The sequence below is a fragment of the Argiope bruennichi genome, chromosome 3 (genome assembly GCF_947563725.1).
Source record: "Argiope bruennichi chromosome 3, qqArgBrue1.1, whole genome shotgun sequence".
NCBI classification, from domain to species: Eukaryota; Metazoa; Arthropoda; class Arachnida; order Araneae; family Araneidae; genus Argiope; species Argiope bruennichi.
Genome location: NC_079153.1, coordinates 30,078,902 through 30,095,899, shown reverse-complemented (window position 1 = coordinate 30,095,899; position 16,998 = coordinate 30,078,902). Strand labels below are relative to the sequence as shown.

The 16,998-nt window shown below is 26.0% G+C and overlaps 1 protein-coding gene across 3 annotated transcripts; it reads left to right on the top strand.

Moving 5' to 3' along the window:
• Positions 1 to 102: 102 nt before the first annotated feature.
• Positions 103 to 11,813, top strand: LOC129963420 (glycolipid transfer protein-like). Of its 3 annotated transcripts, none has more exons than XM_056077776.1 (5): positions 103 to 274; positions 2,631 to 2,686; positions 4,710 to 4,831; positions 8,279 to 8,381; positions 11,242 to 11,813. In XM_056077776.1, the coding sequence occupies exons 1-5, from the start codon at positions 178 to 180 to the stop codon at positions 11,425 to 11,427; spliced, it is 564 nt and encodes a 187-aa protein (XP_055933751.1). In that variant the 5' UTR covers positions 103 to 177; the 3' UTR covers positions 11,428 to 11,813. The 3 variants fall into 3 exon arrangements, with proteins under 3 accessions (XP_055933751.1, XP_055933750.1, XP_055933752.1); XM_056077775.1 differs by having other exon boundaries at positions 107 to 274; positions 8,231 to 8,381; XM_056077777.1 differs by lacking the exon at positions 103 to 274 and adding an exon at positions 288 to 537 and having other exon boundaries at positions 8,231 to 8,381.
• The last annotated feature ends 5,185 nt before the right edge of the window (positions 11,814 to 16,998 follow it).

Below are 16,998 nucleotides of genomic sequence, written 5' to 3'. Positions count from 1 at the left end.
TTCAATAATTTTTTTAAAGAATGGATTTTTTTTTCCTAATAATCACAAGAATATTGGTTACTGATTTGTAAAATCGATATAAGCTGTATATTGATAATGCATGCCATGTGAAAGAAACAAAACAACGTGGATTAGTTTCGTTTACTTTGCAGAAGAACTTGGAGATAAAACGTCATCATGTTTTTTAAAGATGTTAAAAAGTTTCCATCTGTTGAAAATGAAATAGAATTTTTACCGTTTATTGAAGCTTGTAAAGGAATTGTTAAATTTGTTGGTAGTAAATCTTATACAAATAAATTTTTATGTGGGTGTATTAAACCGGTCTAACTGCACCTGTATTGATTAGCTGAAAACAAAACTCATTTAATGCTGTAATTTATAAAATTTGTTTATTATGAGAGGAATGCAATCAAACCAATTATCGAATGAAATTTTAAAAGCATCAATTGATTTCTAAGTTCCTTATTTAATTTATAAGAAATTAATACACCCATGCTTTTGTTAAGCTACATGCATGTAACCTAATGTTTCATCGAAGTAATGTAAATAATACTATTAAATGCATATTATTGTGTCACATTTTATTGTCTTACCATGTAATGTTATACCATTCTCAATACATGATTATCAAGGATTATAGAAATTTGTTCATGATTTCATTGAATTTAGTAAGAGCATATTTTTTAATCATTAGTATAAGTATTACCCTTTTTCTCATGTATTTCATAAAAAAAACTTCAGAAAAAAAATCAGTACAGTCAATCTTAAGAATTATAAGGATTTGTATTTTTTTTTTATCTAGTTTTCAGATGCTTTGTAAAATTGACATTTAAAGTATCCATTTTCTATCTTCCATTTGATCAAATATTTATAAATATTTATTTGCTTTTATATAAACATTTGTTAGCAGTTGAAAATAAACCAAAATTAATGTTATAGAAAGCTGATGAATTTTTAAATGTTGGCTATATTTTGTTGATATTAGCTTTTCTTTTTACAATTTCACAGATTGCCTTTTTAATTGTATTTCTAATATTTTCCTATTACATGACATTCTGCCATTTTTATTAGTTTCCTTCCTGACCATAGACATAGCCTAATAGTTTTAAAATAAAAATAATGTATTTTCACACAATTACCCAGTCTTACCTTTTTAGAAACCAATATCTTTTCTTAATTTGTAGCTTATTTCCTTATTTATAGCTTATTATAAATTTTTATAATTTAATGATGAAAAGTAAAATGGTCAGGCTGGTAACAAGAAGTGTAGGGTAACAAATGATTATGAGGCCTTCTGGTGTTCTCCCTCCCTTTTTAATTTTAATTACTTTTTTTTTAAAATTATTATTATCACATGAAAAGTTTTCAACAAGCATTTCTTTGATGAGGGCTATTATATATTTTTAATTCCTCCTTCATCATGCTAAGAATATGATGCCCACAGTTATTTGATATCGTGCAGAATACAATATGAAGCACATGCAATATAATTAAGTAAAATGTTTTCTAGCAAATTATTCAGCAAATACTTTTTTCTAACATTTTGATTGCAGATATTTGTTTCTAACTATTAAAAAAGCAAACAAAATTATTATCCAATTTAATTTTTTGAGTTTGGTTTTACATTTTTTAAGATTATTATGGAAATACATTTTATTTCTAATTAGATGAATAATTTCTTTCCCTTCTTTGTAAGGTAAAAATATAAATTTTTTAAATGTAGCTTAATTTAATTTTTTTAAAGCTTAAATCTCTGATATAAAAAAATTGATGCATTTAATTTTCCTAATTTTGAGACACTTCAAAGCTGGAAGCAATGCCTTATTAGTAGTTATTGATCTGAAAATGGAATGCTTTGATTTATATAAATCAATCTCTTTAAAGCAAATGAAAAAAAACATCAAATTTTTTGAAAATGTGCCTTTGAAGATACGGTAATATGAGCCACTTTCATTCTATCAAGATTTTTTTTTAAATTGTAAGCACTCTTCTCTGTCCCTATTATTAATAAATGTTAATTTTTATAAGTAGATTAGACATATTAATTAGAATTTATAATTCTGCTTTATGTACAATTTTTTATCAAACAACACAAGTTGGCAATTACTTTTTTATGTAAAAAGAGCTCCTTTAAATCTTATTTAAAGATCTTGGAATTCTAAGATTATATTTTTAGAATTCTTATCACTTACACCTCACTATTTTTGAAGCATATGTTAAAACATTTGTGTCAGATGATGTCAATCTTTTCTTGAAGTTTTTTTAAAATCATACAGGAATGTATTCTATTTACCTAGCTGTTTCATCTTTCTTAAACGAATTAGTAAACTTTGGTCAGTAAAATTTAAAATGTCCAATTATTTATTAAAAAATAGTAACATTTCTCAGTTTACTTTTAAATAATGATTTATATCCATCCACTTTTTTTGTTCTAATATATGTTTACATCTAATTTTCAATTATAACTTCTTTATATTTAATTATATTATTCTTCATTATTTTTTGCATTAAAGTGTATTAAACACACACACACATATATATAGATAGATGTATAAATAAGGACAATGCTTTTTTTTTCTTCTCTATTTTTTACTAACAGAACCATAATCAAATTATTCTTCCTTTTTCAGAGCTGTTAGGATCTCTGTTTGCTCCAGTACGACATGATATCCAAGGAAATATTGATGTAATATATGTTATTATTCTAATATTTTTAATACATAAATTTTTTAGATACTATATGAATCAAAAACCTTATCCACTAAATGTCTTTATTGATGTTGCACTAACAACAGTTTTAATAGGGAAGATTCATTTCAAATAGGAGAATCGGACGATTCATTCCGATGGAAGTTTGAGGTTTTTATTTTATTTTTGGCTCTAATTTGAAGTAAAAAAAAACAAAAACATTTATTCATTTATCTTCTAACTTTTGCTGCAGTTTTTTTATATCTTTATATTTACTTATATAACGTTTTTAGATAATTTTATTAAACTTTTTTTTGTTTAAAATTAATTGTTCTTTGTCATTTGTTATTTTTTGTAGTCTTTTGATATAGTTTTAAATTTTAGTCAGTATAAGAATGTAGACGAACTTTTTTGAAAAATATAAAATAATTATGATTAATTATACTGTCATTTTTATGATGTAGGCTAATTGAGTTACCCAGCATTTGCAATAGAGACTTTAGTGTCCATTACTCATTTGAATTTGGTACAAAAAAAAATAAAGATGAAAATAATTTATTTTTTATAGCATGAACTGATCCTAATGCTACTACTTAAGTTTTTTTTTTTTTTTTAATTCTGCATAATGTCATAAAATCAAATTATTTAGTTTATCCATTTGATTTGTTTTGTTCTTGGCATACATATTTTCGAGATTCCATGTAATCTGATACTTTCATAATAACTTTAATCACTTTTTTCAAATTTCTTTTCAAAAATTAGTTACAATAATGCCACATATAGCTTACAAATTATATAAATTAATGCCAAAAATTACAAAATTTATGAATTTCTCTTTACTTGAAGTAAACTTCTCATTTGTAATCTGTTTTTATATGAGCCATCACTAAAATAGACAATGAATAAGAAGAGGAAGGGGTAGATATTATACATAATTTTTTAAAGTTATATTTGTATGTGTTTAATTTTTTTAATGCATTGCTGTGCTAAAAATAATAATAATAAAAAAAATGAAAAATACAATTTTTCTGTGAATTCTTATCTTTTTGAGATTTAATAATATTTTTACATATCAGACATTTCAGAAGATTATTTTCTTATTATTAGAAAATTTTTATTATTGTTTAAATTTTCCTTTTTATTTGGTTACATTTAAGCAATTTTTTTTGTCATTATCTTATTAAATTTCAATGAAAAATAAGTATTCTAATCAATATTTATTAGTAATTGAGTGTTTAGACTAGATAAAGTAAAATTTCTACCCTTCTTTAGATCAACTTTTAAGTCTGCTATCTTTAATTAAGCTTTATTTACTAAAATTTTAAGCTTTATTATTTTAATATAAGCTAAGAAAGAAAGATTTAAAAATTTCTATTTTTTTAAAGGCTAATATGTACTGGGGGAAATAATATCATTATACTTATGCTTTTTTCATTATATTTAGTTGTTAAATAAAAATAACCTGTAATGTTTGGGACTTCTTTAACTAATAAAATGGAGTATGTATGCATGTTATGTTTCTTAAATTGCATGTTAATTTAATTTTATTTACCAAAATAAGTTTGTAGCTGCATTTTATTAGCCAATGATATTATACATTTATAGCCCAAATTATATGGAAAGTTATCTTGAATTTCTGTTGTAGTCCAAGCAATTACGATAAGGTAAATCAGTAAATAATAACAAAGAATTTCAGAAAAAAATATGTGGAATAAATATATTGAATTACAATTGATTAAAGACCTTTAAGTTTGTGTATGAAGTAAACACATAATAAAATTGTATTAAAAACAATTAATTAGAATCTGTCCTAAAAAACTAAAACTGCCGCAAATCTTACTTTATATCGTTTTTGTAATGTATGAAACTGATAATTCAAGTGGGATTATCAGTTCCAAGGACATTTTATTGAAGATTTAGATTTTGAATGTATTGTGAATTTGTAGTCTAGGTTGCAGTATTAATTTTAAAGTTTTAATTAAATAATTGTTTTTTAATAATATTCGTCAAAAATTTTACAGAAACTATCCAAAATTCATTTTAGTAATGCAGCAGAATTTCCTACTATTAACAGTATTGTTGAATTTGAGGTTAAGAGAGCTGGAGATCAAACTGGAATAGATGCTTTATTATGGTTAAAAAGGTAAAGTTATTGTCTCAATGCACTTTTGAGTATTTTCATTGGCATTATTTGAATATACACATTTCTGTCCAAAGTTTTTTACGAATCTACGGTCATTCACAATATGTCCAAGATTTTTTCAAGTCCTAGAAGTGACTCTAAAAGCTTTAATTATGTAATTATTTAAATTACATTTTTTAATAGCATTTTGAAAATTATTATTTCAATTTTCAAGTTGATTAAGCTATTTCTAATTTGCATATCCATATTCATTTTTGATATTATTTTATTATAATGATTCTAATACTACTTAAATTATTTTCATTTGTTAAAGAAATTAGTATTGTCATTAAAAAAAATAAGTGTATCAAGAATCATTTAATTAAATTTACTGTCATTATTATTAATTTAATATTTATTTAAAACATTTAATGACATTATTATTCTTTCAATATTTATTAAAAAATTTCTGGAAATAAGTTTTTTTTTTCTTACTTTTTCTTTTTGAGGTTTACTTTTATGTTAGATTTGGGGTGTAAAATAAAACTTATATTACATTTTAAGAGTTTCTCTTTATCCATTTAAACTGTACTTTATTCTCAGTCAGCACTCCTCAGGCAGAAATTTTCATTTTCTTAGTTTTAAAAAAAGAAATTTTTATAGGAGTTTTTTTTCTTTTATACATGAATGTTTTTATTTATAAACTTGATTCTCAATAATTTCTAGCAAATGCAGCTTGTCATTGTCAGTTAAATGATTCATTTCCCATCAGTACGGATTAAACATTATCTATTGATGTTGGCTTTAAAGCTAATGCTTATAAATAGATTTGTGTTAGCTGTTTATTTAACATGACCTCTGCTTATTTGTACCAGATTATCTGTTACTGAAAACTTTGGTTGTAAATTATAAGTTTTATGCTTTAATTTTTAGAGAGTTAGTAAAAAGCAAGGACTTTTATATATTTGTATTCTATTTATTTTACTAAAACTGATTACATTGCTTCAATTACTTATTTATTTTGAATTAAAGAAAAAGGTAATTAAGGTAAAATATTGTTACTGAAAATTCCACAAAATCAGTGGCAATCATTGGTTCCAGTTGGCTGTATTGTAAAACAGTACAAGAAGCTCAATTGCAAATTAGGATAACACGGACACACTGAAAAAAAAAACAGCTGACACATACACAAGCATATTATAAACAGCTGTGCTCAAATAGTTAATCAGTAGTAAAGAACTGTAAAACAAAAAGCTCTTAGAGTGAACTTAGCAGGAAGAGACTTCACATGATTATTCATGTCTCTCAAACTTCAGCTAATTTCCACTGTTTACTTGCTTTAGTTGAATTTGACTGCTGACTTACTACCAACTTAATTGTACAACTGACTACTGACACACAACTTAATATTTTTGTACACGACTCAATATAATCTCTTAAGCTCCATTCAGCTAACTAATTACTTGAGCTCCACTCAACTGACTGATTACTTGAGCTTACCTGATAGATTCATAGTTAGCCTCCCAGCTTGCCATAGCTTCTGATGCTCAGCAAGAAACTTCACAAGAACAGTAATTCATGTCCTAATGGTCCTAACACCAAAATTACTATTGATTCTGAAATCTTTTATTTGTCGTCAAGGGAGATTTCATTTGTCGTCAAGATCAATGAACAGATGTCATTGATCTGACATCTGTTCAGCATCCATCAGAATTATCTGTAAAACTGCCCTTTTTACAATGGAACTTACTGTGCTGCGAATCAACACTACAATTTCATAATATACCATTATTTATTTATAGAAAATCCCATCAATTTTATGTACTCTATAAATATTGAGAGGAAAAGTAAAAAATGTTTTTACCCTGGATAATGATAAGAAATAATATGTATTTAAAACATAATACATGCTGATAGTACCACAAAAAAAAACTATGAATGATATTGCATGGCCTGCTTTGTACACATCAATGCAGACAACTGGGAAAAAATGAAGTTGAAGGGATTACTTATAGGTATCTTTCAAATTTGTGAACTGATACTATGATATTCTGTATCAATGTTGATAAAAAATGATCATAAAAGGACAGTGTAATGCAATTTAAAATTCAGCCTTCTTTCTCACAAAGGAAATTTTAACAATAAAAAGTCATAAAACTGTATGATTTGTTTTATTGTAATATTACTTTTTTTGAGAATGTGAACGTACACAATGTATATAATCTTGAATAATTTTTTGTGAACTAATTAGATTACGATAACATGAATAGTGATTAATTAAAGCTTTATAGCTGAAGAACTGAAATTTTGTCAGCTTTATATTCAGGTAATTATTAAATTAATCATTCTTATAAATGCTGTAATAACTATAAAGTCACAAGTGCATTGTATTAGAAAATATTTCAGTGATGAAATTATGATAGATATTTCATGAGAAATATGTTATCAATAAAGTGAAATTTAAAAAATTGATAAGTCATGTTGGATAATAGCATTCTTAAACTTTAAATGTATATATTCTCATCTGTTATTGATATGTTTTGGATACTTATAAAGCAGTGAATTTTAAAATGATACTTACTTATAATATAAACCTGCATACTTATAAAGCAATGGTTTGTTTGAAATAAAAATAATTTGCTTCTTGTCATGGGAATGTTTTTCACAAATTCTCCTTTCCTTTTATACTTGAAATTTCTTATTTTAAAATGAGTATAAAAAAAAATTACATAAAAAAAACAATTCCTTATGAGCTTGTATACAGTACACTCTTATATTTATTTATTTATTTTTAAACTTGTTGATGTTTTGAGATTTAAATATTTTAGTTTTTTTGTATTTGAAATGAATAATGAAAGAAATTTTTCTGAATCTTATTAAGTTCTTTTGCAGTATATAATTACAGAATAACTTGGAAAATTAATTTTATTTCACAGAGTTCTTTTCTTATAAATTATTAATTGCTGTAATGAAGTTTGTTGTGAACGATTTTCTGATTTTTGTTGTAATCAAAGCATCTGAAAAAAAATTGCAGCTTTTAAAAAATAATTCACATATAACTTAATATTGTTAATTATAATTTTAAAGGGAAAGAGTGCCATATTTATTTTGTGTCATATTGATTTTTTTTGATGTAACTTAATATCATATATTTATACTTATAGTAACATTTAACTTATTCTGTGCTATTTAATTAGTGATATGCTAAGCTTTTTAATTGCTATCATTATGAAATATAGTTCATTTTATATTGCTTGTAAAAATATTAACAAAAAACCGAGAAAAACAATTAAATTCAGTATTAACCCTAAGTTTGTTGCAAATAGAATGCAATAGAAATGTTTGTTCTAGAATTTGCGTAATTTTTTTTTTTTTTTTTTTTTTTACTAAATAATGAATTTATACTTTAAATTATTATAGGGCATTAGAATTTGTACATGTGTTTTTAGTCTGCTTTCTTGATGATAGCAAACAAGAACAGCATGAAGAAAATATATCATCATTCTTTTATAAAGCCTATGAAGAAAAATTAAAACCATATCATGGATGGATTGTTCAAAAATTATTTGGAGTAAGTAATTATTTAATTTACTTTTATTTCCTAGTAATAATTTTGCATACAAAATTTTAAGCAAATCATTGCTGTCTAATAATAGGGAGCAATTTAAGTTACCTATTCTTGAATTTAATAGTATTCTTGAATCCTGTAGTAAATCAAATAAAATAGGACAATACATTGCATTCTGGAAAAGATACTCAAACAACTTTATAACTATTCAACTTATTATTTATAATACATATTTTTGTATAAAGGTGCATTTTACCTGAACTTCAAAATTTGACAAAAATTAGACACAGTATTAGGGTCATACTTTACTATGTACAATACAGTAATTTTTCCTGCTTTCAGCATGCATCTTGTTTGCTTAGAAGATTGTTCCTCTGTTGCATCAAATATTTCTTCCTTTACTGACCTAATTTCTTTTGCTGTGACAAAAGGCACGGTTTCATTAACTTTATGGTAGTTCTTGCTATGTTATTCCACCAGTTCTTTGATGCTATTACTATCCATCTCTAGCCGCATAATCTTGACTAGAGGCACAACCTCATTGATTAAGGCTACACTGGCATTTACTCAAATAACTCAGAGTTGTGTCTGACTACATTATCAGGCCAAAGGCTTCTTCTGTGCAAAGATAAGAATTCTCTTCTAACAACACAAAAAGATATTACAGTTTTTCATGTGATATCACAAATGTCTCCTCATTGCTTGCTATGCAAAACATTACATTTTAAGAAAGATATTTTTTTATCCTTTGTTTTGCTTGTTATATAAATCACTCTTTGTGAGAGATGCTCATTAAGTATGATATGACTATAATTCATAATGTTTTTATTGTTAGCATTTTATCGCAAGTGTCATTATTTTCACTTATATAAGCTTGTTTTATTCTCTGATTTTGTTTTTCTATATAGTATAAAAATGCTGCCTGACAAAAAATAAATTCAAGGAGTTTGAAATCTTTTGAATGAAACATCATGCATGAGTTTTAGCCTTGATTTTTTTTAACCCTGTATCCATTTTCTTTTGTATTGTCTTGGCTTGATACCTCAGCCATTGCATTTTATGTATAACGCTTTTTAAGTATGCATTGTATAAAAAATACTGCAAATATAAAACAATATATATTTAATAAAACATTCTACATTTTGAAATATTTAAGAGCATCAATTAATTATAAACTGAAAAGCATACAGTAATAAAAGGAAAAGATGTTTTTTATTTATTAAGCTGCATGAAGTCTATTGAAATATTCATATTGATTATTCAGAATGTTTCTATTTTATTGCACAGTTTTATAAAAAAAATATTCTTACAAATTTGTGTTTAAAATTAATTTTTAAAAGTTCATTAAATTTAAAGAAAATATTACACAAAAAATAATTGCTGTGTTTCAAAAGTTAATGTTTTGAATTTTAAATGGTATAAAAGTTAGTTTTTTTAAAATTATAATATTATTAAAATTATTGAGAAAAAAATGTCAAAATTATTAAATAATTTTATTAGTTAAAATTTTGAAACACCCTCTCTTAATAAATAACATTTTGCTCAAGAAGTACCAAATTAGGTAATTTTTTACTTAACTTTACATGTTGATAATTTTTAATGAGTTACTGTTGCACATACTACCTGATGCAATTACAGATATTATTTAGCCTAGAAATATTATCATGTTGAAAAAATAATCCATTCTTTGTTTGGTGATTTTTTTACAATACTAAATTAAAATGAATATTTCTTACATTCACATAAAATTTAATTAAAAGAAATAAAATAAACCTATAATTTGCATATTCCATTTAGTTATGAAAGAATATTAGCTTATTTGTGTATGATAATTTATATGACTTTTTACTAAATATATGTTGTATCAAAAGGTGCAATCTCCAGTTTATATACAAGCTAACTGTTTTCAGTAGATACTCAATATTAAATTATTTTAATAAATACATACTAGGAATTGTTTTAAAATTTTTTTCAGATATAGTATTTTAAAAGTCATATGTAATATTAAAAGTTGTAAAAAGTTAAATGAATGAAATGATGAATTTAATGATATGATGTTTGGAAACCATAGATTCATTGAAGCATTAAACCTTATATCACTTGAAAAAATGTCAAATCATATATTCTGTAGAAAACTTAAAACATAACGGATTTTGTAATCAATGCTACAAATTAATTTTTAAAACTATTTATGAAGAAAAGGAACATAAAAAAAAAAGTAAAAATTTTCCATGCACATAAAATATATCAAAAATCAGTGTTTTATGCTGTATAGTGATTACTTTGATTATGGATCACAGAGTAGAGAAATATTTCATGACAAAATTTCTCACAGTCCTCTATACCTCTTTTTGTTCTGGCTGTACGACTTTTTTGAAGCAACTTCAGCACTTTAAATATTTCATTAAAATATCAAAGAAATTATTATTATTTTTTTTATTAAATATTTTTATCTAGTCATGTTTATTACTTTTAACATTTTCTTAATTGTTTTCAGAATTTAGAGTCTTGGTTAAATTTTTCTAGGACATATAAAGTTCTGATTTTTCCCTCCTTTCTAAAAGATCTTATTAGTTGAAAAAATAAAATATATCTTGTTCCATATGAATATTTTTGATGCACTTTTTATGATTTTCATTTGTATTTAAATTAAACTATTATTACTTTGTGTTTTTACAGGAAGTTATTCTTTTCTTAAACTATATGTTTATAAATGTCGGTTTTATTAAAGTTATGTATTTTTATCTTATAGTATTTAATGTTCAAATTGTAGAGCTATTTTTTAAAATTATGTATAATATTTGTTTAAATATTTATGTATTTAAATTTTTTGAAATATTAAAAATTTTATTCATTATTTTAGTTGATGGTTGTTGCTGCTCCATCAAGGAAATCCCTTTTAGATTTATTAGCTGGTGGAGAAGACAGTTCAACTGAAGATGTTGTTTTTGGAGAAATGGAAATTTATTTAGAAGGTCTTGGTGCTAATATTGATGTCATCAATAGGCTTTATGATATACATAATCTAGTTTTTAATCAAAAAGTATGATCATAACAATTATATAAAATGATCAAATATTTATTATGTTGAGTAAAATTTATTTCAGCATGTGCTTGCTTTAATTTTTTGAAAAAAGAAATCTTTGTTCAATATTTTTTGAAAAATGTTTTGTATTGTAATAACTAAGGAAATTCTATTTCCATCAATTATTATTTATTAAAAATTTAATTAATAGTGTAGCTATTACTTAAGCACTGCTGAAATGCTGTAATCTGGGTGGAATTACTGGACAGAAGGGTGGAGGGCTTGAATAGAGAAAGTAGTAGGGAGGATAACCAATAGATTCCTTCTCATTAAAATATTTTTACAAATGTATAGTTATTATATTTAGCTGTTGACCATGAAATAATAAAAATTTTATCTTTGAAACAATATATATATTGTTGTTATTACTGTATATTTTATTTTTAATCAAACATTCACATGATAACATTAACATAGTTCAAGGCAGGAATATAACGAAAATGTGAAAAGAAATATTTTAATGTATGTTAATTTCAAATTAATATACATGAGAAATTTTTCTTCAAAATTACTAAAATTGATTTCATCATAAAATGAATGCATTTGGTATTATATAATGAATAAATATAATGTAACAGTTGACCTTCTCCTCAGGCAAATAAGTGCATATACTGATAGAAATGAAGAACAGCTCATGAAGAAATAATCTTGTAATTAATATGACTATATTCAGTTTGGTGTGGTTTTCCACTGTTTATCTATTGAATGATACAGAATTTGGTGTTATGAAGGAGCAAAATGCAGCCACAATTTTCAAACTTTTATTCGTATCTGTCTCATAACTTATCTAAAAATATTCAGTTGATATTAGTCTCCTCTTGCATCATACCCTCTAATTCATCAAAGCCGAGCTATAACATAATAAAGTATCATAAACTTTCCAAATCAAAACGTTAACTACATTTAAATGTTTGAAACTTGAATTTCTTAATCTATTTATCAATTGCTTAATACTTTAATTAATTTAAAATACCAATCATAGTTTCAAGGACAAGAATAACACAACATTGCTCTGTGTTAAGGAGGTATCTTATGATTTTTACTTTCTCTTATACGAAATATAGAGAAAATAATGTCAAAAATTTAAACTCAAGATTTTGATAATCTTAATTTACAGTCAGCAGGTAAAATAATAATAAACTTGTGAAAATGCCTGTCTTACCGAGAATCCATTTTATGTTAATATGATATAATGCTTTTGAGATTTAAGTATCCTTACATTGCTATGGGGAAATTGGGAGAGATAATACCTTTTTAGGAGTCCCTTCCTTTCCCTTCATACTATCAGTGGCTTAGTGACAGAACAGGAAATAAATATCTTGGACACTGTGGAGACGAAACATTCATGCAAAAATGTAAATATGTTTTTGTAAAGCCAAGGCTAGTGAGTAAATAAATAAAAGAATATCAAGCTTTTGGTGCCCTTTGCATTGGCTGAACCACTGATATGGGGAAAAAAAGCGTTATTTATTTTAACGACATCGTGCTATAACCAAAATTGTGGCTCACTCCTTATTACTCTGTATTTCTTCAAAGCAAGATACTGATCTTACAATCAATTTATGAAATTCTTATGCCCATTTTCATAACTATATAGAAAAATGTGTTGTATCATATAAAATACATGCTTGATAAATAATTTCATTTTATATTTATTACAAGCCAAATGTAATTATGTTAGTTAAAAAAATGTTTTTTAAATTTCTGTTATTGAAACTAAATAATAATTTTTTTAATAATTTATCCATATGAAATGACTAATTTGCTATTGTAATGCTATTTAAAAACGAGTTCAGTTTTTCAAATGAAATTGAAGGCAGTTATTTTTTTCTTGTTTTATTGTAAAAAGAAATATTTAAGATTGGACTCACTTTTAAGATATCCTGAACTTGAAAGAGCACTTTATGACAATTTATTATTTATTTATTTGTATAATTGACAAAGTTTCCATTTTCAAATCTAAGACCAATGCAATGAAATGCATATCTGAAATGCCCTATTGAAACGAGTCATTTAATCTGTGTGAATTTGATCACAGAATATTCCAAAAAACTGTTTCAACAAGGTAAAAAAAAAAAAAAAACTTTTAAGACATTTTAGAAATAAGTTTCAATAATTATTGAGCATTTAATAATTGCAAATATTTTTTTTTATTTTTTCATTTCATTTGGCTGTGATTGTTAAAAGCAATTGAAGTTTAAAATTTCAAAAATTATTTAAAAAAGGAGAAAATGTAATTGAAGGAGAAAAATGTAATTGAACAAGAATGCTGCATTTTATACTTCGATGATGGGTAAATAGGATATAGATAGTAGATGCTCCCGATGCTATAAAAATAATAAACTGAAGATAAATATTTTTAAAATCTAAAAACGACAAATAGGATGGAAACAGACCAAAAAGTAAGTACTAAGCCCCAGACATAATTTGTTATGCCATACAACTGCTATAAATTAATCATTATTTGCTTCAATTTTATTGAATTCTATTGTCTTAGTTCTACTAACAATAAAGAGAATGTCTGTTTTAGCTCTACAGACTATACTACTTGACTTAGAGTTACCAGATTCGTTATAAATATTTGGAGGGTAGAAATGTACAACTCGGTGCGATTTATTTTTGCTATTTTAATTGATTAAAAAGTATGCGCTATAACTAAGGAAAATATTATTGCACAAGAATTATTCTTACACCTTTTTTTAAACTTAAAAATTAATATTTTAGTATTATTAATTTATTTATCACAAGCAGTATTACTCCCTGAAGTTTGAATTTTTTCCAAAGCATTTGTTTGGATAATTTTTAACAATATATTTCATTGTTGCTGTAAAATTTAAAGTGTTTTCAATTTTCCATCATCTATTTAATCACGCGGTTTTTTTTTTTAAATCATTTGTTGAAAGATTCTATTTGTCTCTGCAGATTAAAGAAAAGACGATGCACAATTAGAAAGATCACCCTGGCAGTATAATGGCAACATAGAACATGAGATGAAGATTATTAAGAATATGATTACAGCCACGCATGTTGAAAATCCATCTGGTGGGTGTATGGGGAAATGTCTAGTAAATTTGATAACGAATTATGACTTTTTATTCCATGTGAAAACACGAAAAATGAAAAGTAAAACACAGCTGGTTCATACACCGAAGCACCATTTACAAAATCAATAGCACACACACAAACAGTAAATTTTTATTAAACAATGCAACAGCACAAAGCTCTCAGAGAGAATTCATTGGGAAATAATACTGTAAAGAGAGAATTCTCTCAGCTGCCAACGTTCTGGCCTAGGGGTAGCGCGTCTTCTCCGTGATCTGGACTTCCCGTGTTCGAGTCCTGGTTCGGGCATAGTTGTTCTTTACCCTGTGTTCTATCTGTGACGTGTGTGGAAGAACCCCCTTGTAAAAATGGGTTGTGCAAGCATGTTTATGAGTTTCATCTCCATATGTGCTAGAAGTCAGACTTCTGCTCTCGGGTGCTCAAGGGTCTTTACCTTCAGAAGCTACTGCACCCCCTTTCCGTTGTAACGTGGACACGGCATCATCAACTCTCTCGACTATTTTCACTGGTGTGTGTGCGTTTCCGCTTTTACAGCTCACGTGACAACGCATCGAAAGATCTGGAATAAACTGCGAATCCCAAATCCTAATAACGGTATCGCTAAAATTCCTGCCTATTCGCGAGAATCTTCATTTTGTAACCAAGGTTGGGGACCTTTGACACGACATTCAATCAGCTTCCGTTAGAACTGTCTGTACTTTACTCTGAAATCAATTACACTGGGAAGCAATATTACTTATTCGTTGGAATATTCATTTACAATATAAGTAGAACAAGTGTAGGACTATAAAAATAGCAAGACTGTCTTGCACTGTAATGTCTATTACAATTTGATTCTTAAATAAAAATACTTTTTAGAGAATTATGAGCGAAATGAACAGCTTTACGTATGAGATGTATTTGAAATTAATATTCCATGTGAACCAACTTATCGTCTGAGCGCGTAATATCAAAGGAAGATTTGTACCGCAAATGGCGACATACAATTATAAAATAGATTATCTACACTGCTTTACTTTTAATAGCATAATGATGTCATAGAAATGACTCCATTAGGACATCCATAAATGTGGATTCTAAACAAAACAGGCGTAAGTTATTAAACTAACACAATTTTAAGCTTACTATAACAGGACTCCAACAGAAACAATTTTTGATAGTGGTGACTCAATGAATATTTGGATCTCAACCAACTTACTCACAGAATATTGCCGCATTGAAATGAAGCAGTCGACTCTCCATGGCCGAATGTTTATAGCACTGATCTCATAATCAAGAGATCCGAAGTTCGAATCCCGCTGGAGACAATGCGATTCACAGTTTGTGTAAATATTTAATTCCTTGATTTTATGTTTCCCTTTATTTCTTGTTCCAGAAGATTCTGGACCTTTCTTTAGTTTACCAGATAAGTGTTCTGGACTGTTCTTACTGTCTCCAGAAAAGTATTCTAGAACTTTCCCTGCTAGTATAAAAGCAGATCTGTCAGTCACTGTGTTCTCAGTTCAGAGTGGAGTTAATAAATTGGTTTAGCTCTACTTCTTGTGTGTGCCATTGAGTTCCACACTAAAGAACCTACGTGACAATATAATTTTAATAAAAAAATATATAAAAACTTTAAAATCACATTTATTGATATTACAATGAAGTAAAGAATATGATTTTTAAAAATTTTAGTTGCTTTTTTTTTTTTGGTCATTAATTATTGTTATATACCTTTTGGAATCTTAAAATGTTTTTTTCCCCCCTCAATATCACTACCAGGTAGTGTCACTCGAATAGAATTAAAATTTATGTAAATTTGTAGATCAATTAATTAGCAGATTCTTAAAAAATTAAAATTGTGTACATTCATAAAAACATAAAAATGCTTACAATTTTAAAATTCAACCGCATTAAGAAACGAATGAAAATTCCATTGAAAAGAAAGACATTCCTTTAATTACTTCATTGAGAATTATATTATAAAATACATAAGAAAGAGAAATGACTAATTTATATCAAATGCAGAATTTATGAAAATAAATAAATTCTAGATTCAAATCAAGATCTTTCCCTACTTAATTCGTATTATTTCAAACAATAAAAATTGCTACAAAGGACAAAAAACATTGTTTTGAAATTCAACTCAAACTGAATTGCCATTCATCGTAATATGTCTATTACATTAAAACGTCTGAAAAAAAAAAAGAATTATTTCTCATTTGAATATTAAAAAAACTACCTTTTTTACACTCTCATATATGTAGTACTAGCAGACCCGGCCACGCGTTTCTGTGGCTAAGGTTTTTGTTATATTACATAGTAGTAAACTATTCAAGGGAAACGGTAGGAGAACACCAGTCATGGGGACCACCATGCTTTTTTACACAAATGCCATTTGTAAAAAAACGTGGGGACCTCCATGATTGATTTTCTACTACCATTAATATTGAGCAAAAATCAATACAAAAAAAATAATTTTAAATTTCTTTA

Excerpts from the sequence above, each read along its gene's own strand:
- LOC129963420 (XM_056077775.1), top strand. The coding sequence starts at position 178 with ATGTTTTTTAAAGATGTTAAAAAGTTTCCATCTGTTGAAAATGAAATA. Across the intron at positions 275-2,630 it reads AGGAATTGTTAAATTTGTTG|AGCTGTTAGGATCTCTGTTT; the intron begins GTAGTAAATCTT and ends TTCCTTTTTCAG. Across the intron at positions 8,382-11,241 it reads TTGTTCAAAAATTATTTGGA|TTGATGGTTGTTGCTGCTCC; the intron begins GTAAGTAATTAT and ends TCATTATTTTAG.